Below are 23,213 nucleotides of genomic sequence, written 5' to 3'. Positions count from 1 at the left end.
AATTGTTTAATGTTTTTCAGATATATGGAAACTGGACATTTGGAACCATTGTTTTTACAGTCTTAGTATTCACTGTAACTCTGAAGGTTAGATTTATTTATTCAAATATATTTTGTATAAGCTTTTTCTTTTAATCTTTGTGTTACTGTATGTTAGCCAAGCCTTTGTCTGAATGCTTACTAAAAAATATTTGATGCTAAGGGTTTTAGCATTTGTATACTATTTATCATTTTTTCTAGTACATGTTCTGTGCTATTTTGGTGTTAAGAAATTCAGACACCACACTTTTTGGAAACATATTCCTTCTTAATCACTGGATTGTTCTTTTTTACTTTTTTGAAAAATTTTTCATTTAATATATTCTGATCACGCTTTTCCCCTTCTCTAATTCCTCTCAGATCCTCCCTACCCACTTATCTCCATGCCTTTTCTTTCTCTCTCTCTTTAGAAAACAAACAGGCAAACAAAACGAAAACTCAAAAACACTGTGTTGGATCCAGAAGGGGAAGTGGGCATATATATTCCCACCCCTAACCAAGAAGCTATCTGCAATTGATACCCACTTGCAAAGGAAAAGTTAACTGTTGTTTTAAGGCATTATACTAAATTACATATAAACAGGCTGAAAATTTGTGAATATATATGTATACTATTTCCATGTTGAAAACTTGTATCATAGGGCTGAAGAGATTGCTCAGCAGAGCACTTGCTTAGTTTTGTAGAGGATTGGAGTTCTGTTCCTAGCACCCATGCTGCAAGATTCACAACTGCCTGTAATATCAGCTGCAGGGCATCCAACTCTCTCTTTGGTATCTTCATACCAGAAGGCAATGATCTCCTTCAGACTGGAGTTAAAAGACCCCTGCGAGCTGCCATGTGGGAGATAGGAATTGAACCTGGGTCCTCTAAAAGAGCAGCCAGTGCTCTTAAACCACTGAACCATCTCTCCAGCCCTTAAATCATTTTTTAATTTAAAAAACTTGAATCTGCTGGGCAGCAGTGGAGCACGCCTTTAATCTCAGCACTTAAGAGGCAGAGCCAGGCGGATCTCTGTGAGTTCAAGGCCAGCCTGGTCTACAGAGCGAGATCCAGGACAGGCACCAAAACTACATGGAGAAACCCTGTCTCCAAAAACAAACAAACAAACAAAAAAACCCAAAAACTTGAATCTTTAAAAAAAATTGTCATCTATTTAAGGATCGCTGGCTGGCTCTAAACGAATTTTAGTGCTTAAAACGCTTAAATAAATGTCTGTATAGAAGACATGTATGTGAAAGAGCTTGGTGGTAATACAATTTTATAAGCTCTATTAATTACTGAAATTTACCTATATGTTAGTTAAGGAAGTATATAAAGGTATGTGACAGGGATAGGCATGATTGTTTGTATCTATAATTCCTGTATTTGGGAGACTGAGGCAAGAGGATCACCAAGAGTTCAAGGCCATTCTGGCCTACATAGTGAGTTCCAGGCCAGACTGAGTGAAAGACCCTGTCTCAAAAACAAACAAAAATATATCCGTGCAAAAGAAGAAATGTAATTTTGGCAAAATCATTGTCATTGATATGCAGCCATGCAATAATGCTATAAAACCTTGATGAATGCTGTCCTCAAGACTCATGAATTGAGACTTTCATACTTGAAAGCATAATCAAATTCATCTGATCCTTCTAGTAATATTTCATAGAGTCTTAGATTGAAACAGAATTCAGAAATATCATTGTCATAGGACTTCTGTTTTCTTTATATTTTTGTTCTAATATTTTCATTATTCACCTGCATTCATCTGCTAATTCAGTAATATCATAGAACTTTACTGTGTGTGTGTGTGTGTGTGTGTGTGTGTGTGTGTGTGTGTGTGTGTGTGTGTGTTTGTGTTTGTGTATTTCTATTCCACGGCGTTCCTGTGGAGGTCAGAGAGGTTTGGTAATGGGGATTAACTTAAGTTTTCAGACTTGCCAAGTAAGCACCTTACCTACCAAACCATCTTGCCAGCTTTTTTTGTAGGATTTTAAATAAATACTACAAGTCATCTCAGGCTAGCTATTTCATAACTGTGTGTCCTTGGGCAAGTAACTCCACTTGGGACTTTGGCCTCCTAGTTATTACCGTTGCTTCATTTGTCACCTGTCACTCAATACTGAGACATCTATAGCCCTCTACCTACAAATTGCTTGACTTAACTACACTTCCATGCCTGTACTGTGGAATTTAAGAGACCTCAGGGCAGCGCTCAGCATTCTTACTTTAGTACTTTGAAAAGCCTAGCTACTGCTCTTTCAGCTACATCCCCTTCTAAAGCCATGGCTAAGGCTAAATCCTCCCATAACTATTGTTTTTTTGTTTGTTTGTTTGTTTGTTTGTTTGTTTGTTTTTCGAGACAGGGTTTCTTTGTGTAGCTTTGCGCCTTTCTTGGGACTCACTTGGTAGCCCAGGCTGGCCTCGAACTCACAGAGATCCGCCTGGCTCTGCCTCCTGAGTGCTGGGATTAAAGGCGTGCGCCACCACCGCCCGGCTCTCCCATAACTATTGTATCTGTATAAATCATCAGATATCATAATGTATTACCTAATATTTTTGTGCCTGTCAAAAAAATGATTGTGTCATGTCATTTCAGCTCGCCTTGGATACCCGATTCTGGACATGGATAAATCACTTTGTGATTTGGGGTTCTCTAGCCTTTTATGTTTTTTTCTCATTCTTCTGGGGAGGAATTATTTGGTAAGCAGCTATACATATGTGAGCAATATTAAATAGCAATATATATGTATACTTTATATGTAAAACATACTTTTAAAGTTTTGACTATATCTGATATATAAGGTGGCTAATCTTTAATATTAATGAACTAGAGGTTACTTATACCTTGTAATGGTGCTACTTTTAGGTAAATTTTCAAATATAAGTATGTTATTAGTCCATTCATTCAATTCAGAGATTGAATTCAAATATTTATTCAATATTTGTATAGCCTCTGCCCAAATACTTAAATTTATAGATATATTATCAACTCTCTGTGAAATAAAACAATTAGTAGCCTGACTGTGAATGTGATTTCCAATAGAAATGCTCATCCTATGACATTTCAACCAGATAACATTGGCTAAAATATACATTTTTGTCCATTTAGACCAGTGGTTCTCAATCTGTGGGGCACAACCCCTTTGAGGGGTCACATATCAGATATTTACAGTACAGTTCATGACAGTAGCAAAATTACAGTTATGAAGTAGCAACAAAGTAATTTTATGGTTGGGGGCCACCACAACACGAGGAACTATATTAAAGGGTCACAGCATTAGGAAGGTTGAGAACCACTGATTTAGACCCTATTATCTCTTAAATGATAGCATTTTCCTTCAGTATTTGTAGGAGAGGCAGGATCACCAGAAGTTCAAGGTCATCCTGAGTTATTGAGTTTGGTATCTATCCTGGGATACAAGAGAACCTGTATCACCCTTCACACACACACCCCAAAGGGGGGAAAAGTTTCCCCTTTGAAAAGCTATTTAAGATAAAATGTTTTAATAATATGATCAGGTGTAGCAGAACACACCTTTAATGTCAGAATTGGGGAGGTAGAGACATGTGTAGTGAGTTCCAGACCAGTAAGGGCTACATAGTGAGAACTTGTCTCAAAATAAAACACCCACATACACACACACACACTGAATCACTTATAAAACGTGTAATTATAGCACATATGGCACCTCTGTAGTTAATGATTAAGAACAGCAAACAAAACTGAAAAAAAACCTTGTTTTCTTTAGTATTATACAACCAAACCAAACTTTGTTAACTAAATGCAGTATGTAGTTGTCTACCCAGAATACTATAGTTCTGTGACTCTGTAATGAACATTCAAAAGTTAGACAAATTTCCACAATAATAAAATGTTTCTAGAACCTGAACGATTTTGCACCCTTCATACAGACTTTTCCTCATTAAGTCATTTAAAAGTCTTTGTCACACTTACTTACATTCTTTAAGTGATACCTACTGAAAATGAAGTACAATAGTCTTCTCTTATTTATGGTTTCACTTGAGGGTTTGGATTGTCCTCAGTGAATCATAGACTAATAAATCATATGAAACCCCCTAGAAATAGGCAATTCATAAATTTTAAATGCAGTTTTCAGTAGTGTGATAAAATTGCACATCACCCAACTCTGTCCTGTCAGAGACATGAATCATCCCTTTGTCCCATGTACTCAAGCCATATATACTACCTACCCATAAATTGCTTAGTATCTATCTCACTTTCAGGTCAGCTGTCATGGTATCACAATGCTTGTATTTAACTGACCCTTATTTTGGGTCAGCAAAGTACAAGAGTAATGATGCTGGTGTCTTTATTATGCTTATTTATTTCATTATTGTCTTTTCGTGCATGTTCTATAAATTAATCTTATTATGGGTATTATTGGAAACTGTTAAGGGAAGGCACTAATCATAGCTTCAGGTACCCACTAGGGCTGCGGGTACCTGAATTTCTGTGCACATATATCACATAGATAAAGGAAGACCAAATCTTTGTTTTATTTTGTTACTTCAAGTTCTGTGCTTAAGTAGAATTGTTCAGGTTAAGCTACACATGAGCTTAAAATTATAAAGCAACCAACAAAATGTGACTAGAAATTATATAAAACTCTAGCTGAATTACAGCTTATTGCTCTGGACATGTTTTACAGAGACATTGAAACCCTCTTTTTTTTTTTTTTTCTTTTTTTTTTTTTGGTCTTTTTGAGACAGGGTTTCTCTGTGTAGTTTTGGTGCCTGTCCTGGATCTCGCTCTGTAGACTAGGCTGTCCTCGAACTCACAAAGATCCGCCTGCCTCTGCCTCCCGAGTGCTGGGATTAAAGGCATGTGCCACCACCGCCCAACCCTCCTTTTTAAGATTTTAAAAATTTATTATGTGGTATGTGTGTGTGTGTGTGTGTGTGAATGTGGGTTACTGCATGTAAGTGCGTACCTGTGGAAGTCAGAGAAGAAACTAGTTCATGAAGTGTGATACATGATCAATGATCTAATAAATAGAACCAAGTAGTTATCAACCTAGAGTTCTTGAGTTCTAAATTATTTATGATGGTCTGATATGCATCCTGACCTTAAGCAGCTACTGTCTTCACCTCAGTTTAGAACAATACAAAGTGAGTTTTTGTGGTATACAGTTTAGAGGATAAGGGAGATTGGATGTGTTTCTCAACTCCACTTCACAATTCAGTAGATGATTTGAAATAAAATCAATGTCAGATTAAGGATTCTCCGGGATTTCTGGATTCTAAGGCTTACTGTCTTATTAACAATAGTCTGCCATCTTGCTATCTCCTGGGCACAAATTATTATTCAATATATGTTTGCAGACAAGAAAAGTAGATTCTTTTCATTTATGAGTGACTGTAGACTGTACAGTTCTTTTTTTATATTTTTACTGAAGCTTTTAAGGGGGTAATTGGGGTAATTCATTAAAAAAGTTGGATTTCTGAATGTAGAGCAAAAAATCCTTCCTCTTTTTAATAAGACAGCTGAAGAAATAAAATGCTTACTAGAATGGAAATGAACTTCATTTCTCTTAAATGTCTTTAAGCTCTGGCATTTTCCAATGCACATAAATAGTCACCATTTGGCAGCTTTATAGTTGGTTGCATGATTGTTTCCAATTCTCCTGATTCACATCCCTTTTCTTTCTAAACATTTGGTAAATAAAATTTGTTTACTGCTTTTGGTATATTCTAAAGAAAATAATTTTTATTAATGTGTGTGAGGAAGATTCCTTTTAAATGTAAAAGACAGGAACTGATTTGTTTTTCTATTCTGTGTTTTCTTTCCATTCTAGGCCTTTTTTGAAACAACAGAGAATGTATTTTGTGTTTGCTCAAATGCTGTCTTCTGTTTCCACATGGTTGGCCATAATTCTCCTAATATTTATCAGCCTTTTCCCTGAGATTCTCTTAATAGTAGTAAAGAATGTACGAAGAAGAAGTGCCAGGGTAAGAACTAAGTTTATGTTTTAGTCTAATATTTGGAAGAGGCTTCGCTCTATACCATGAACTGAAAACCTTACTTAGAGAATTGCATTAGTTACAGCATGTTAAACCCCTCCTTGCAGGTTCATCACTTAATTTCCTCTTCTGCATAAAAAGTATAGTAAAAACTTCGTTATCCAATGCAGGTGGTAAGTAGATTCCTTAATAGTGTTCTGTGTGATCCTTAGCAATCCATATGGAGTATCTCATATGCTCCATATGGAATTTTTAAAGGGAAAAAAGACTTTATTTTGTATTTATCTCAGAATTTTCACATCAGGAATTTCCACACCAACATTTCAGCCTTGATCTTAGAAATTTCCCTGTGGATTGTTTGCAGATTTTTTTCAGTTGATAATCCTAATTTGCCTCTTTCAAACCTGTCCCCTTCCTTTGATTATAGTGCTGCTTAATCTCTGTGTTGCTTCTAGCCCTATCTCCTAGCAGTATATTTCACCCAAAGAGAATTCCTTGGATGTGGTTTTAACATCCTTACTCTTCGGGACACACTTGTAATAAGTCATGATAGTTTATAAGTGTGTTTTTATTTTTAACTGTTAAATTATATTTCTGTGAAGAGAAGTTATTTCCCTCTGTCACATTACCTGATATCTTTTGAACATTTCTTTAAAAGCTTTTAAAGTGAAAGGGTTAGAATTGCCTGAAAAATCTCTGGCAAATTTTTGCCAGCAGATTAATTAAATATATCATATTCCTGCCAACACTTGCTCACTTTTTTAAAATAAAGTCCTATTTCTTTCATATTGATATCAACTAGCTCTTATAACATCTCTAAGGCAGTATTTTCGGGAAATAGTCTAGTCATGACCACCTGATGTATTTAATCAAATATTTGTCAACCAATTGAGCTACAACACTGGTATATCATAGGGGTCTTCCTGCATATTGAATTATGAAACCCAGTTGGCTGACATCATGTAGACATGAAGATGTGAAATTATTAAAGTAGAAAAGTTTTCAACAAAATTTTAAAGGGGGCTTAGGAATACAGCTTTAGTGGTAGAGCTTTGAAAATATTCATGAGACCCTAGGTTTAATCCTCAGTACTGGGGGTATGTGGGAAATCAGTATATAGCTAGGTGACCAGAATTGCTCTGAGCTTCCTGTTTTTACGTGGCTTACGGGATAGACTGATCACAATTTTAGTGTATTTGTTTACACTTTTAATCCTTTCAATGGTCTTTGACTAGCTCCATCCAGCCTGGTTTTTAGTTTTAGGATAAAAAGTAGTATTGATGGAACAGTTTTCTTCCAGACTGGCTCAAGTGGCAATTTTCATACAGCCAAATAAAAATGTTCAAGTAAGACAAAGGGAAAGAAAAGAAAAAGAAGAAAAATGGTTCAGGGACTGGAAATATAGATCAGTTAGTAGAGTACTTTCCTAGTATGAGCAAAGACCTGGATCCCATACTCAGCATTACCTAAAATGGATATAGTGCCCCATGCCTGTAATATCCGACAAAAGGATCACAGTTCAAGGCCATCCTTGGCTATACCATGAGACCCTGTGGGAGGGAGGAAGGGAAGGAAAGAGATTCTTTTTCAATACAGAATTTACAAAGGAGGTTCTCTTGAATTACTCTCCTTTTTTTCTGAAAAGTACGTTTTAGTCTGCTTCTAATGTTTATCTTTGTGATAATGGAGCTCATGTTGCAAAATGGCTCACACTCAAGCTTCATGCTCTTAAGGGTAAAAAAATCTCAGAATTCAAAATCTTCAAATGTATCGTCCCAGTGTTACTTAGGCCCTTTCTAAAAATGAGACACCAGCTGAAATGTCCAGTGATGTTTGTATAGACCATTAAGTGGAGGGATGTTGCTAGGAAGCTATAGATTCATACCTGACAGCATTTTTATTCCATGTAGACAGGAGATTCCAAATTTTAACTGAAAACATAGAATGTTACCAGTGGGTCAGCATGAAATTTGTCATGGTTTATATCTATGACAGGAGGGAATTCTAATATCTGTGCTGTAGCTTGGCATGAAAATATGCTTGAACAAGCAGGAAAATTTCCATAATCATTTTCATTCATTCATTCATTCATTCATTCATTCATTCATTTTTACTCTTACCCTTTTTGAACCAGTAAACATTTGTTGAACCACCTGCTGATGAACATCTCTCTATATATCCAGTGTCTGAAATGCTAAATTGTTTTTCAGACTCTGTAGGATTTTGAGAGTTACAAATGTGTCAGAACAGTTGTGGGCACTAAACTACACTATGTGTGTGTGTGTGGGGGGGGGGGGGCAGGGAGGAAGAGATGCACAAAGGTACTATATATGAATGCATACAGGCCAACAGAATCATGGCAACCATAGGTCATATCAGATTCCATTTGGCCATTGATAAACAAGAAGAAACCAACTTTTAAATAAAGGAGAATGAATACCTTATTTTCCATAAAATATAGTAGTCTTTATATTTAATGACTAATTGTGTGAAATCTTGAGTGATTTCCTATTTTGCTCAGTATTCCTTGTTAAACAAGAGGGTAGACTTACTTTAAAGTGAAGCAGATTACTTTACACTGGGTCATGCTCAGAGCCTAGCAGATTCTGTAATAGGGTGAAATTGAAATGTGTATCCCTATCTGGAGTAGAAGGTGCCCCTAACTTCAGTAAGCATACTGCACATTCTCTACATACTCTAGAATTGTCTGCAGCAGGTAGCCTATCAGTGCTATCCACAAATGGGTCTCAGAAGCTGTTTTTAAAAGGAGACTTAACAGTAGGTAGTGAACATGCTTCTATGATGTTTGAAAAAGAAGCTAATATATATTTAATAATTATAAAGGCATTTTTATTTGGGGTTCCTGTCAATTCAATTTATATTGTCTGAGGATCCTTGATACATTCATTAGCTACTAGAGTAGGTGGTGATAATTCAGGGATGAATCAAACATGGCCCCCAGCTCTTTGGAGCTTTCCTTCTAGTTACATTATAAAATACGTTCATTTTGAACCCTTCAGTAAGTAAGCAGATGTAAAACATAATAATGAAATCAATTGTATGGCTTTTGATAGCATAACAAGATTGGAGTAATTTTCTCCTAAAATCTCCAGTAAAAAGGCTAATAATGGTAGCCCCCAGCACTGCTAAGATCTGTTATGATGTTTGCATTATAAATAATGCTCACGGGGATGGAAAAATGGCTCATCAGTTAAGAACGCACGTTCTTGCAGAGGACGTAGGTCCACATAGACGTAGTAGCTCACAGCCATCTGTGACTACAGTTCTAAGTGATCTGATACCTTCTTCTGACCTACACAGCTGCCATCCATGCTTACCATTTACAGACAAACATGCAAATACTCTTAAACATAAAATAAATCTCAAAAAAATAAAGAATGCAGAGTAGGAAGAATTGGAAGGGGAGATGAATGTGATCTAAATATCTTACACTCATATATAAAATTACCAAAGAATAAATGCAATTGCAATGGGCTGGAGATAAAAATAGCTTTTGGAATATTTATGTGTCTCAAGAAAAACTTAGAAAGAAAAGCATATTATTTGCCAGGCAGTGGTGGTGCACACCTTTAATTCCAGCACTCAGGAGGCAGAGGCAGGCAGATCTCTATGAGTTCAAGGCCAGCTTGGTATACAGAGTAAGTTCCAGGACAGCCAAGGCTACACAGAGAAACCCTGTCTCTTAAAAAAAAGGAGGGCTGGAGAGATGGCTCAGCCAAGAGCACTTGGCTGCCCTTTCAGAGATCCAGCACCCATGTGGTGCCTCAGAACTACATATAATGGGATCTGATTTTCTCTTCCACTGTGCGTAAAGACAGAGAACTCATATACATCAATAAATAAAATTTAAAAAAGGAAAAGCACATCAATGAAAAAGCCTAAGTAAACTATAAATGATTATAAGTGATAAATTTCTAATTTTAATTTTTAAAAATATATCTTTGAAAATAAGCTCAAAGGTCTGGTGAGATGGCTTAGAGGGTAAGGGCATTTGTTGCCAAACCCGAGAACCTGAGTTTGCTCCGTGGTACCCACATGGTGGAAGAAGAGAACCAACTCCTTCCTCCAAGTTGTTCTCTGAACTATGCATTTATGTCATGTTAGGCATGCATTCCTACCTATGTTCAATGAAAATAAGCTCACTCAAGTCACTTAATTCAAGGGTTATAGTTCAACAATTTACCTCTCAGCTTAATTTTCATCAAAGAGGTTAATTTTTGAACTAAAGCCCATCTTTAAAGATAGTAAAGTTTACATCAGGCGGTGGTGGCACACACATTAAATCTCAGCACTGGGGAGCAGAGGCAGGCTGACCTCTGTGAGTTTGAGGCCAGCCTGGTCTGTACAGTGAGTTCTAGAACAGCCAAAGCCACAGAGAAACCCTGTCTCAAAAAAGAAAAAACAGTAAAGCTTTTCTTTAGCTTATGAAATGACAATGCTTCATAACCATACTGTTGGCAATGTTTGATGGAACTACCATTGAGCATTGAACAGTAAAGAAGCAAGATAACACCTGAAAATGAGTTTTAAGGTTTAAGATTTGAGGTATTTCAGGAAGCTATATCTCATATAAACACAATAGCCTCCATGTAAATCATTGAAATACCCCTGTACCTTCTAGGCAAGTAGTAAATACTATTTTACTTTACATTTCCAGCAAGAAGATTTTCCAACGTTCGTTATATAATGTTTTCTCATATAGTCTGCCTCAATCTAAAAGGAGGCTTCACTGCCTGCTAGACATGAGAAGAGTTGTCTGATTAGTAGGAAATGACCCAGTAACATCCCAATGCCTAGTGTGAGATGTCTACACAAAATATGAAGGGAATATTCCAATGTATAGATATGAAGCCATTTAAGAGGAGAACATAGGGAAAGAAAGAATGTCAACTACCTGAGTAAAGTTCCCAGAGAATGCATTTTGGAAAATATAGCATCATTTTAATAATAAATGGTAATAATGATGAGTCATGTTGCAATACTTACAGTGTCATATACAATCATGTATTCAGAAGGCAGTACTCCTGAAAAAATGTATTACTGAAAATAAAATTACATTCTAATACTATTGTAAGGAAATTCCTAAAATCATGGTTGTTGGGACGAGCCTTTATCCTTGGCCTCTTTGGCATACTATACTTGAGCTGATTTTAAAGCTCTATAGATGACTGCAAAGGAATGTGTACATTTTACACTGTTTTAGCTCATCATCACCTGTTCTCACCTACCACTGCCAGTTGCTAGCTGTTTTTTATTGTTTTGAATACTCTTTTTCATGTCATGCTTTCTACTGCTTTCTGTATGTTCATATTTCCTTTTTTTTTCTTTATAAAGTCTCTAAACACCTAATCTATTGGCCTCTAAAACTTTTGCTTCTGTACTACTTTTATCTCTGGAGGTTGAATACAGATTTTTGAACACAACAAAATGTGCTTATAGTTGCAGTCTCTAAATAGATAGGCTTGCACATTAAACTTGGGAATGGGGACATGGTATCATGTTAATCTTGTTGCAGGATTTTTGCCCGCAAAACAGAAGATAGATTTTTTTCTTTGAGAATCTGAAATATTTCTCTAGTTTAATCAACTGGTAATTTGTATACTTCCAACATGTCTCCAACTTCTGCATTTAAAGTAAAATATAAATGGGAAGAAGTATGGTTATATCAGAACACAAAAATGGAAGTATTTGTATTTAAATGTTTGGTTATTAAACTCTCCTAGATATGTACAATCACTTGAGCTACTTTCTTTTCCTAAGCCTATTTTCTTTAATGAGTAAAAAGATAAGAGTAATCTTCTGATTGTTTGGGTGGATGTTTAGTTGGTTTTGGTTTTGGGAACAGAGTCAAATTCATAGTGATCTGCCTGCCTCAGCCTCCTGAGTGCTTGGACTACAGTGTGTACCACCACACCTGGCTAACCTGGGTTATATTGATTAGCGGAGTTGTTGAGTTCATCCCCATCCATAGTTGACCTCCCAGCTTCTGTCTTGCATGGGCAATGCCAAAGCTAACTCTGCAAATTATGTTATGATTTCAGATAAGGAAAAAGAATCTCAGATTTTTCTAATTAAATTTTTACAATTTCTAATTTTTTGAGTTTGAAAAATGTGTACTTCAGAAAAATTTAGCCCACCTTTGTAAAGAGGTCTCTTATGTAAGAAAAATAGTGAAACTGATCAAACTATGCTAGAAAAAAGGAAATTAACCACTAATTCAGAGGCAAATGGTAGGATGGTTGCACCACCATATGTTTTCTCATTATATTGGTTTTGGTTAGTTTTTTTTTTTTTTTTTTTTTTTTTTTTTTTTACTGTAGCTGCCTAAGGAGCAGTCAATTCTTTCATAATGTGTCTGTACAATTGAATAGGAAAGATAGTTACTTCAGGTACATTAGTGATTTGTGATGGAACGTGAACATAGCTCTCTGACCAATGGATTTTGAACAAACATAAGGTAGTGAATTATTGATTAGAGATTAACCTTTTTTAGTAAGAGGCATATTAGAATTATTTGATTTAAAATAGTATATCCCCATTAATAAAATTATTTTAAGTTGATATACAGGAAAACAGCAGCTGGCACATATAATAGATTATTTCTAACTAACTCTTTTACTTTAGTAAGTAACGTTTTCCAAACTAACATGTCATTTCTACTTCCAGTTCTCAAGGTTTCTTTTTAAATGTTTTACATCTGAGAGAATATTTACTTTTTCTTTTCTTTCTTTCTTTTTTCTTCTTTTTTATGCTTTCTGCATTTCTCTCTTTTCTACTGCAATTTTCCACCTTTTGTGCAATTGTGAACAAGGTAATGAAACGCCTCCCTTCCTCAGGAACATCTACTATCTTCATGCTTTCTCAAACTTCCAGCAATCACAGTTTCTCTTGGAGTGAATAAGGTGATTTCCTTTCTTAATGTACCAACTTGCTTGCATTCTCATTGCCTGACACCATTTCTGATTCTTCATAAAAAGTTACTTCTCATGACTCATTTTTATATTTTCTATTAATACTTAAAATATTTTGTCATTTTCTTTTAATCATTTATTCACCTTCTAAATTGTCTTACTGGAGAAGGAGTAATTTTCAAACACTTAAACTATAACTTTGTAATATGGGGTATGCAATATAGAAGCCATGATTTAGACCTAGCCTGTTTATCAGGACAAGAGCATTTTGCACAAATTTCTCCTTTTTGACACACTCAGAGCACCAGCACAACTCTCAGAGGTGTTCACCAAAAGGATGGTAAGGTTCATTAATCAAGCCATATTGACTCATCTTACCATATAACCTACCAGTGCCATCCCAGAAACCTAAGTTTTCTACATACTGCTAATATCATTTACTTATACCACAAAAGAAACAGTTTGAATTGGAGACTTTCTTGGTCCTTTAAATGTATTCATTTGAATGTTATGCATTTTCTGTGTAGTAAAATAATTTGTACTTTGGGGCCAGGAAAGTAGTCTGTAGGAAATGATTTCTTTTTTCTCCTACATTTTTAATCACCAGGTAGGTTAACCTATCTTCAAATGCTTTAAGTATCTTTGCCTCACTATTACAGAGAAATCAGAGCTGTAGAAGGGCATCTGACTCATTATCCGCCAGACCTTCAGTCAGACCTCTTCTTTTACGAACATTCTCAGACGAATCTAATATATTGTAACAGGTACCTAGTGTTAAACAAGTGGGCTGGCTTTAAAGAAACAGATTAACAGCATTATAAAGAAAAAATGAAAATATCACTCTTTAAATTTTCTCTGCTGTTGGTGTGGTGAACTTTATACTATTCTTTGCAAAAATATAAAGATGCATTGCTTGGAATATGGGGAAATTTATATTTTAAATTTGCTGAAACTCATAATGATGACATTTTCAGAACTGAATGTTAATACAATATATTTAATTTGTGAAGGACAAATTGTTGTGGCGGTGCCATCATGTGAAAATACTTAATATTGATCTAGAAATAATATAATTTTGACTTATAAGGATGATTTGGAGAAACAAATATTCCAAAATTGCATCTGTATAATACCAAGTCAGTTTAGCATTGCATGTTTTTCTGGGAACTATGTGAAGATAATCAAATGTGTTTGTACCTTCATGTGCTGTGTCTGTGTGTTTGTAGGTTTACACTTTTAATGTCCTTGTAAACGTCTAATCCCCAAATACATGTTAATGATCCAGTCCTCTAATTATAACATTTTTAATGTCAAGTTTTATTCAAGCTAAATGTTTCAGCTCTCAGAGGTAAAATCTTTCCTAGCTATTCAGGGGGATGCATGCTTATTGACAAAATGTTTCCTAAAAAAATTTATTTTATAATATTGGTTTTATTTACCTCAAAAATATTTTAGAGAAATTAATATACCATGAGAGGGACCCTAGAACTCAGAATGACTCCTTTCATGTGCAATCTATATTTCCTACTTCAGAGGACTCTGACACTCGAGGTCCTGAAAGGTATTTTATCCATTGAAGGAAATTTGGAGTAATTCCCAAGTAATTCACTTATAAACTTGTCTACAAGCAACTCAGTACAGTTTATAGCAGGGCTGATTTTTATGCGCACATAAAAAATTGTGATTGCCAGGCAGTGAAGGCGCATGCCTTTAATCTCAGCACTTGGGATGCAGAGCCAGGCAGATCTCTGTGAGTTCGAGGCCAGCCTGGTTTACAGAGTGAGATTCAGGACAGGCACCAAAACTACACAGAGAAACCCTGTCTCAAAAAACCAAAAAAAAAAAAAGAAAAAAGAAAAAAAATGTGATCATATGAATAAAATTGTGGGACAATATACTTGAATCTATGATTCTACCTTAGCCCATTTTAATAGATTGAATCTGTTGGTTCTTTTACCTCCTATCATTCACCACATTCTGTGTCTGCAGTGTTATTTTGGAAGCATACTTCTTTTGCTGCAGTCAGCATGTTATACATTTTTTTATTGACTCACCTGCATGTTTTTCCCCTTAGTAATGAGTTTACTTCTTAGTAGCCTTCAAAATCTTTGGCCATTTTGTTTCAGATTGCTGTGTCCTAAGTAAGCTATGAGATGCATCTCAGCTATAGTATTTGCATTTAATTTTGTATCCCCCTGGATTGCTTTCTTTAGCTTGGTCTATGGTTGGGGGGCTCTGCTGAGTAGCAGATACTGCTACTGCTTTTGGCCTCTCCAGGGCCTCAACTAAAACATCTAGAATTTAAGAAGTTTAAAAAGGCCGGGCAGAGGTGGCACATGCCTTTAATCCCAGCACTTGGGAGGCAGAGCTAGGCAGATCTCTGAGTTCTAGGCCAGCCTGGTCTGCAGAGCGAGATCCAGGACAGGCACCAAAACTACACAGAGAAACCCTGTCTTGAAAAAAAATGAAGTTTAAAAAGTTTTTCACTTTTAATGTAGTTATTTCTTCCAGGAATTGATTTTCATGTAGCATTAGTTCTTCAAGGAAAATATTTGGCACTTCAGCCACTGAATTTGTTCCTTGGTAGATAAGGGGACGACCTGATTTCTTTCACATACTCTCAGGGTGAGTGGCAACCTTATTTTGGTTAAAGTCATTATGACCTGAAGACTGGGAAACATGAGTAGAAATTGAGGGTATTCTAATGAATTTATAGTCCAATTATGATAAGAAAGGTGTCCCAGAATGGGAACAAAGTAGTACCATTTTAAGACCTTCTTCCATTACTGTAATTCAAAATTTTTGAGTTTTAGACCATCAAGATGGTTCATCAGATAAAGATGCTTGCTGCCAAGCCTGATCACCTGAGTTCAATCCCACATGTTGGAAGGAGAGAACGACTCCTGAAGGCTAGTCTCTGACCTCCACACATGCACTATGGCATGTGCACACACAATACACTCTAAATAAATACATTTTAAACAAACTTTAAAGCTTGATTTTATCATGGAGAATCAAAGATATACCCCCCCTTCTTGACACATAACTTCAGTGTTTATATTCAGGTTGTCTATTTTACCCATCCTGATCACAGCATGAAATAGTATTTAGAGGAGAGAGAAGAATCTGCAGATTTATTAGGGATATTTCTCTGGTTTTTCTTTTAAGTAGATGATGAATAAGAAAAAGAAGAGTCATTTGAATCATAGTAAATCATCTACCAAAAAGAAAAAATAACTTTGATATTATGGGTGGTGGTTTTTTTTTAGTAAAGGAGTATTTTCACAGAAAATTTCCAAAACTGAACATCTCAAAATTCACAAATCCAGGGGCTGGGGCTGTAAAGTGGTGAGTGTGCAGGCATATGGACCTGAATTCAAGACCCAGCAGTCACAGAAAAAAGCCAGGTATGCTGGTGTACTTGTAATCCTAATGCTGGGAAGGCAGAAATAAGAGGATTCCTTGGAAGACAAAGCAAGAGAATTCCTGGAGCTTACTGGCTAGTCAGCCTAGTTCATTGGCAAGCCCAGGTCCCACTGAAAGACCCTATCTTTAAAAAAAAAAAAAGTGAGGGCAGAGTGTCATGCTGCACACATTTAATCTCACCACTTGGGAGGCAAAAGTAGGTGGATCTCTGTGAGCTCAAGGCTAGTCAAGGCTACTTAATGAATTCCTGCAAAATAATAAAAAGGGTGAATGGCACCTAAGCATGACACCAGAGGTTAACCTCTGCCCTCTACATGCTCATACACACACATGCATGTATACTCACATACATACATACTCAAAGATAATTCACACATCAAAAAATAAGCAATTCATTCCTTCAATTCCTGAGCATCTACTACATGCCAAGCATTTTACTAGATGCTAGAGATAAAACTATCATGATCCTGTGTTCCAGCAGCTCCCAGCTTAATAGGCAATCCCAGTGGGAAAAACTACTAGGAGAGCCCTGGAGCAATCCAAAAGCAAAGAGCAAGCCTGAACTATTCAGCTGACAGATGAAGAAAAAATTAGAAATCCAGTTATTGTGTCACTTTTTTCCCTCTTGCATGTGAATAAAACTTGGCACTTTTGTTAAAACAGTTGCTTTACTCTCATAACAAAATTTACTACTTGCTTTATTTTTGAAAATGTTAAACAGATGGTTATATGTTGTTACCAAAATAAATTTTGTAACTCTATATTTTAACCTTTTCAGAATCTGAATCTTGAACTGCCCATGTTGTTGTCCTACAAGCATATTGACTGTGGTTGCAGCTAAAGAAAGAAAGCATGAAGGAACAACTACAAAAGATATTAACTCAGGATACTCAATATGCAACAAAAACCACTCTCGTGTGTAGGGTTCAGAATAAATGTCCATTAAAATACCAAATAACTCTCCTAACCATTTACAGTTATTGTAAGTAGCCATTATGGCCAAAGTTAAGAATTATATGAAAGTTTAAAGTAAGCATACTTAGAATTCTGGATTTAGATAGAATAAAGTAACTATAAAATGGGTGCTCTTTTAACCCATTGACTTCGTGAATGGATTTAAATATAGTAGTATAAAGTAGAAGTCATGCAATGGAAATGAACAGATTTTGCTAAAACAGTGTTAACTTTTTTGCCTGGCAAAAGACATAGGCTGTTTGTATCACATTTCTCGTTCCTGCTGAATGATTATCTTATTTTTTTCCAAATATAAAAGGAATACTTGAAAATACAGAAGAACTAAATGATATTACTGCATCAGACAAAATAGTTTATCTTCTGTTCATTCACAGGCTAATTGTCTTGGTCTCTAATATCCTTTCTAAAAAAATACCTTGAATACTTTGTGCGATACTGTTAATTCTGGGTATTATTGTAGAAACAAGTTTGCAAAAGGTTATTTGGTTCGTTTTCTTCTGAACTACACACCACTTATGTATTTAAACTTGAAAATAAAACACTTTGGTCACTTGGGTAGTAGCCCCTCAAAACAGTTAAGCAATAAGATATTTCCAATGTCAATTTTGCTGGGTGATGAGGTAAGATGGATTAAATATATAAAAATAAGTGCCATTCTTAACATCGGCATTTTATAATTTTATGTGGCAAAGAGAGGAGGAATAGCTTATTTTAAACTACTAACGGTTTTTATTTGAAAGAGGTTGTGTTTGTGTATATATACAGCACTTTTTTTTAAGTTACCAATTTGGTAGGGGAGAGATCCATTCTAAAACAGTTCAACTTGTAAGAGCCATGACCCTTTGGACATGAATGTTATCTCCTGTAGCTGACTGGGACAGTAAAGTAGTCTAATTCTAAACTATGAGGTGGACCTTGGTAAGATCCTCAAACTACTGGATAAGAAAGAGGTTTTTACCCCTAATAAGTTCACTTAAAACATGAAGTAAGTGTGAAATGTCTTTATTCAATAGAGGGACCACATTTGAAAGCTAAGTTAAAATGATATTTAGAAAATATTTTTCTATCAGTTTCCAATTTTTTGTCTTTCTGTCATGCCTGTACTATTTGATGTTTATATTGTACCTTGATTTAGCAAAGTATTAGGTTCATTCTATTCCATATATTTATATAGTCCATATGGCACATTTGATTCTTCCGTATATATTGTGTTGATGTTTAGATGTAATATTTCTTAAATTCTGAAAAGGTCATAATTTCAGTTACCAAAAACCATTCCATAATTAATTTAATTTGTTCTTGTCTATCAGTATTATTTTTGAGTATTTTGTTAAATGTCATTTACAGCTTAAGTGTGCTGTGTGCTATTGTAGCCTGTATTTGAGGTGATCTGCTGAAAGCAAAGTCTTTCTATTCTTTGCCTATTCCAAAGAGCTAAAACATCTAACCCAGGAAAGCTTTGCTATTTTGTTATTGTTATTGTCATTGTTGTTGCTGCTGTATTGTTATTATTTTACATCAGAACTATAAGGACTGTGAATAACTATAAGAGCCAAATAGAGAGGCTTAGTTAATGCAGAACAATTGAGGAGTTGATATAATCAGGATATCCAGGATAGTAGAAATAAAACTGAATATGTGTGACATGTGGCAGTAGAGAGAAATCTAGATAAGCAAGTGAGGGCTATTTAGAGTTGTATCTCAGTTACACATTACATTGTACACTGCAGCTCAAATCAGAGGAGCATGGGTTTGCTTTTTGAAAGTTTTTTATTAATGATCTAAAACATGGCTAGCGTGGGATTATCAGATGAAGTAACTTGAAATGAGCCATCCAGTATTCCTAGTACTATAATCTAACCACTCTTATATCAGAAGAGGGCAAGAAGTCAATAAGAAAACAGTAGGACCATATTACCATAATTTGAATGATTTTTTTGAGCTATCAAAATGTCCCTTGTATTTTCCACACTGTTGTTTATTGTTTGAGGATGTTGCCTATTAAACAGAAATATTCATTCCATATCTACTACATATACACCAGCAACAGTATAAATGTAAGCCTAAATTTGCAAAAGTCATAATTTAGTGATGGAATTTTTTAATAACATGCAGTATATAAATGTGCAGATTTTATGCAGATGTTGATAAAATCATTTTTCAGCTTGTAAAATGGAACTGCAATATTACATTTTTCACTTAAGCAATTTTTTACATCTACTTTGTTGCTTTCTAAAATGAACGTGAATGCCATCTTTTATGAATGCAACTTGCCTTTTTCATTACAGAAATTTTCGTTTGATGTAATCAATAAACTTTGGTATGATATAATTGATATTTGGGCCTCTTCTTTTTAAAGTATCAATTTGATATCAAAATGTTATAGGTGCAATTTAGTGATAGGGAGTAAGTTTCTAATTTCCTGTTTGCATGTACAGTTCACAAAAGGTTGCTACAACATCTCCATGAACTCAACTGATGTTTTATGGCTGTACCTAATTTGAGGTAAGAAACTTGTGAAATTTTTTTAATAAGACCATATTTTATGATTGTATAAATAAAGACCCAGCTAGGATGTAGTGATGATACAGTGTGTATTAAGCATGCACAAAGTGTTGGTTTTGATCCCTAGCACCAAAAAAAGGAGTGTAAAACCCAGCCAGCTCAATAAATGCATATTAGATGTTCGTGGTAGGCTCTTACTGCTGCCCACACACTCGAGGGATTGTGATGTACATTCTGTGTGATCTTCATGTTTGATCTATTGAAACTCTGATTCTTAAGTGACCAAAGATAACATTTTACTGTAGCTTGAAGTTAGTACAAAGATGTGCATATTCACATCTCCCTTCATGCCTCCTTATATTGCTCTGGCTACACTCAGGCCTTGAGAAAGACCCCTTTCTGGAAAAGTGCTTAGCTGTCAAGCCATTTGCTGGACCTAAGTCTGATTGTGTTGCGTTTTGCACTTCAACCACTTCATTTTGGTACCCTTTCAATTCAATTAGTACTCTGTTTAGTCTATATTTCCTTTGTATTGTTGTGAGAAATGTGCTGTATTTAGAAACAAGATCTGAGTTAAAGTTTCAAATACTCTTATCCAGTGTGATGAAAGTCAAATGAGTTAAGGAATGAGACTTGTTCTGTAAAATGTAATTTGCCCCTCAGGTGGAAGCACAGTTATTTTTATATTAAAGACTTGCTTATTGCTCTGACACTAGTTAACACTTGTCATTTACCAACGTTTCACATATGTGTAATACATGCTTTCTAACTTACTGAAGTCAGTCTCTTCAGGATTCCTTCCCTTCCCCCATCCAACCTTATGGGTCACTCTCTGTCTCCCTGTTTTGTCTGCCTTCAATTGCCAATACAGTGACTGTTGTGAGGTCTTGAGTGATTTGACCTCTTCAGCAAGAAACACATGCAAAGGTTAGGGGCTGAGGTTATCACTATGGTTATTCAGTGAATGCGTCTATGGGTAAAGTGCTGGATGCATACTAATGAAGCCAAGAGGCCCTAGCTCTGGGAATAGTTATCAGGAAAAGAGAGAGAGAGAGAGAGAGAGAGAGAGAGAGAGAGAGAGAGAGAGAGAGAGAGAGAGAGAGAGAGAGAGAGAGAGAGAGAGAGAGATGGCATTAGTTTGCTGTGTTTTTATTCACGTTTTCCCATTCATTAGGTGAGCAAGGAATCAGAGCTTAGTGCCTAGTTCACTCATCCTTGATTCTAAAGAAATGTTCCTCTATGGGTTAAGTGAGGCCTGATCTCAGGGGTCTTAGGAGCAAGTACTGGAAACAGATTGGTGGCTAAAATGAACAGTGTACCTCATGGTAGGCCAGAAGTTCTGCTGACAGTAAGTCTTTGGCCCTTGTTCTTTGGGTAGGGAAGAAGAAAGGATATACATTGCTAAATCACCTGCTGCTGCTTTAGTTTCTTCCTGAACTGCCAAGAATGTGCTATTAGTAAAACCACCAAATGTCCAACTCCTTGTTTTAAGTAACAGTGTTCTAGCCACAGTATACGTTTTTACATGTTTCCTAATCCCAAAAGCCTTAGGAGATACATTACTGATATTTCCCATATGCCCAATGAGGAAACTAAGTCACAAAAACCAAGGTCATGAGAGCCAAAATTTGGATCCAGCTATTGTGGCTAGAGTTTGTATACCTAACTAGGACACTATATTATCATCATTATACCCTCCCCTGATGGCATAAGTTAACAAGCCGCCAAAAATTAACCATGAGAAAACATCAGACAAACCCAAATCAGAGGGTTTGTGTATAGTAATGGACATATAATCTTCAACATCATCAAGATCATGAAAAGACCAAGACTGAGAAACTGTCCCAGATAAAGGAAATCAACCATGAAGCATGTGATCTTAGTTGAATCTTAGACTAGAAATTGAATGACCACAGTCTATAATAGATATCTATATAGATATAGATATAGATACCTAATATATTATATAATACATATGCTTTTAATATAAAATATATAGATGGTCTCATATAGCCCAGGCTGGCCTGGAACTTTTTTAATTTTTGCATGTAATTGTGTTAATATACATGAGCCATGATGCATGTGTGGAAGTGAGAGGACAACTTGTGGGATTCAGTTCTGTACTGTGAGTTCCTGGAATTGAACTCAGATTGTCAGGCTTGTTACCAGGTACCTTTAACTGCTGAGCTAGCTTGCTGGTCATGACCTTGAACTTCCTGTCCTTCTGCATTCAACTCCCCAGTATTGAGATTACAGGCATGCACCACCATGCCTAGTTTATGTGGTGCTGGAGCTACAACTTGAGGCTTTGATTGGCAAGTATTCTACTATTGAGCTACATCTCCAGCCCCACATCAGTGTTAATTTTCTAATATTTGAAGCTAGGTTGATCATATAGCCTGTTTTATTTTGGGGAATCTAGGTGAAAGGTATATGGGACTCCTTTGCACAATTTTTGCAACAAATCTGGAATTATTTAAACATGTTAAACAAAACTGATAAGTCATAAAATGTTAATGGGAAAAATCAAGCTAAACACAGAACAGTACATAGCACTAAAAATGTATATTTACCTAATTCATTTCATCTTCACAATATCTCTGTGTAGAGACTATTAACTCCAGAGTCTTACAAGTCAAGGCCAAGGTAAAATCATATTCTCTCTGGTCCCTCAGAACAGAACTCAAGTTTAACTCATGTCTTTCTGATCTGTATACCTTATAGTGAGGGCATGCTTGCATCCTGCACTGACAGGTATAAGCCCTGTGTATTCTATTTGCCTGTCCTTTATAGGGACTTTAGTACCTGCCCTGTCATAGAATCCATCTGTCAAGGCCACAATCTCGATCAGACCCACATGACTGGACAGCATGTAGGATTTTCAGAATATTTTACAGGAATGTCAATGGCTTCAGCCATTTGCCAAATGGTGTTGGCTCCGGCCTTTACATGAACCCAGTGATCAGCCTCTAGTAGTAACTGAGGATAGATGGCCCATACTTTTGTAAAGGCATCTGCTTCCTGATTTCTAGGAGGACTCAATGGGGTGCAGGCTGCTACATGGAAAACTATCAGAGGTTATGATTCCTATTATGTATTTGTCTCCACATCTGTTATTCCTACCATGGCTGACCCAACACCTTCCAGTTTTCCTATTCCCGTTTTGTCATCCATAAAGTGGGGCCTCTGAATATAGCCCACTTGTCAGTACAGATTGTCTCAGGCAAAGTCTCATGAGTTACTACTATCTGTATTGTTCTTCACTAGGCGCATTGGCTACATTTTCTTTTTTCAATCACATGGTGTCTATGTTCATTTGTATTACTACAGCTACTCCTTCCTGTTTTTTGCTCCTACTCTTTATACCAAGCA

General features: G+C 35.9%; 1 protein-coding gene across 8 annotated transcripts in view; it reads left to right on the top strand.

Annotated features, from left to right (window-relative positions):
- Atp11c (ATPase phospholipid transporting 11C) overlaps nucleotides 1-19,671 on the top strand; it is a 187,813-nt gene extending 168,142 nt beyond the window's left edge. For 2 of the 8 annotated variants that reach the window (XM_052740008.1, XM_052739975.1), the window contains 5 exons: nucleotides 21-86; nucleotides 2,618-2,721; nucleotides 5,838-5,991; nucleotides 13,595-13,699; nucleotides 17,140-19,671. In XM_052740008.1, coding sequence (XP_052595968.1) covers nucleotides 21-86; nucleotides 2,618-2,721; nucleotides 5,838-5,991; nucleotides 13,595-13,696 — 426 coding nt within the window. In that variant the 3' untranslated portion in view covers nucleotides 13,697-13,699; nucleotides 17,140-19,671. Of the gene's footprint in view, nucleotides 1-20; nucleotides 87-2,617; nucleotides 2,722-5,837; nucleotides 5,992-6,110; nucleotides 6,177-12,835; nucleotides 12,930-13,594; nucleotides 13,700-17,139 lie in introns of those variants that run through there. The other 6 variants (XM_052739985.1, XM_052740017.1, XM_052739991.1 and 3 more) reach the window with 6 other exon arrangements.
- Nucleotides 19,672-23,213: the final 3,542 nt, after the last annotated feature.

The sequence above is a fragment of the Peromyscus californicus genome, unplaced genomic scaffold (assembly GCF_007827085.1).
Source record: "Peromyscus californicus insignis strain IS unplaced genomic scaffold, ASM782708v3 Scaffold_10__1_contigs__length_136768540, whole genome shotgun sequence".
NCBI lineage: Eukaryota > Metazoa > Chordata > Mammalia > Rodentia > Cricetidae > Peromyscus > Peromyscus californicus.
This window is presented reverse-complemented; position numbering and strand designations above follow the sequence as displayed.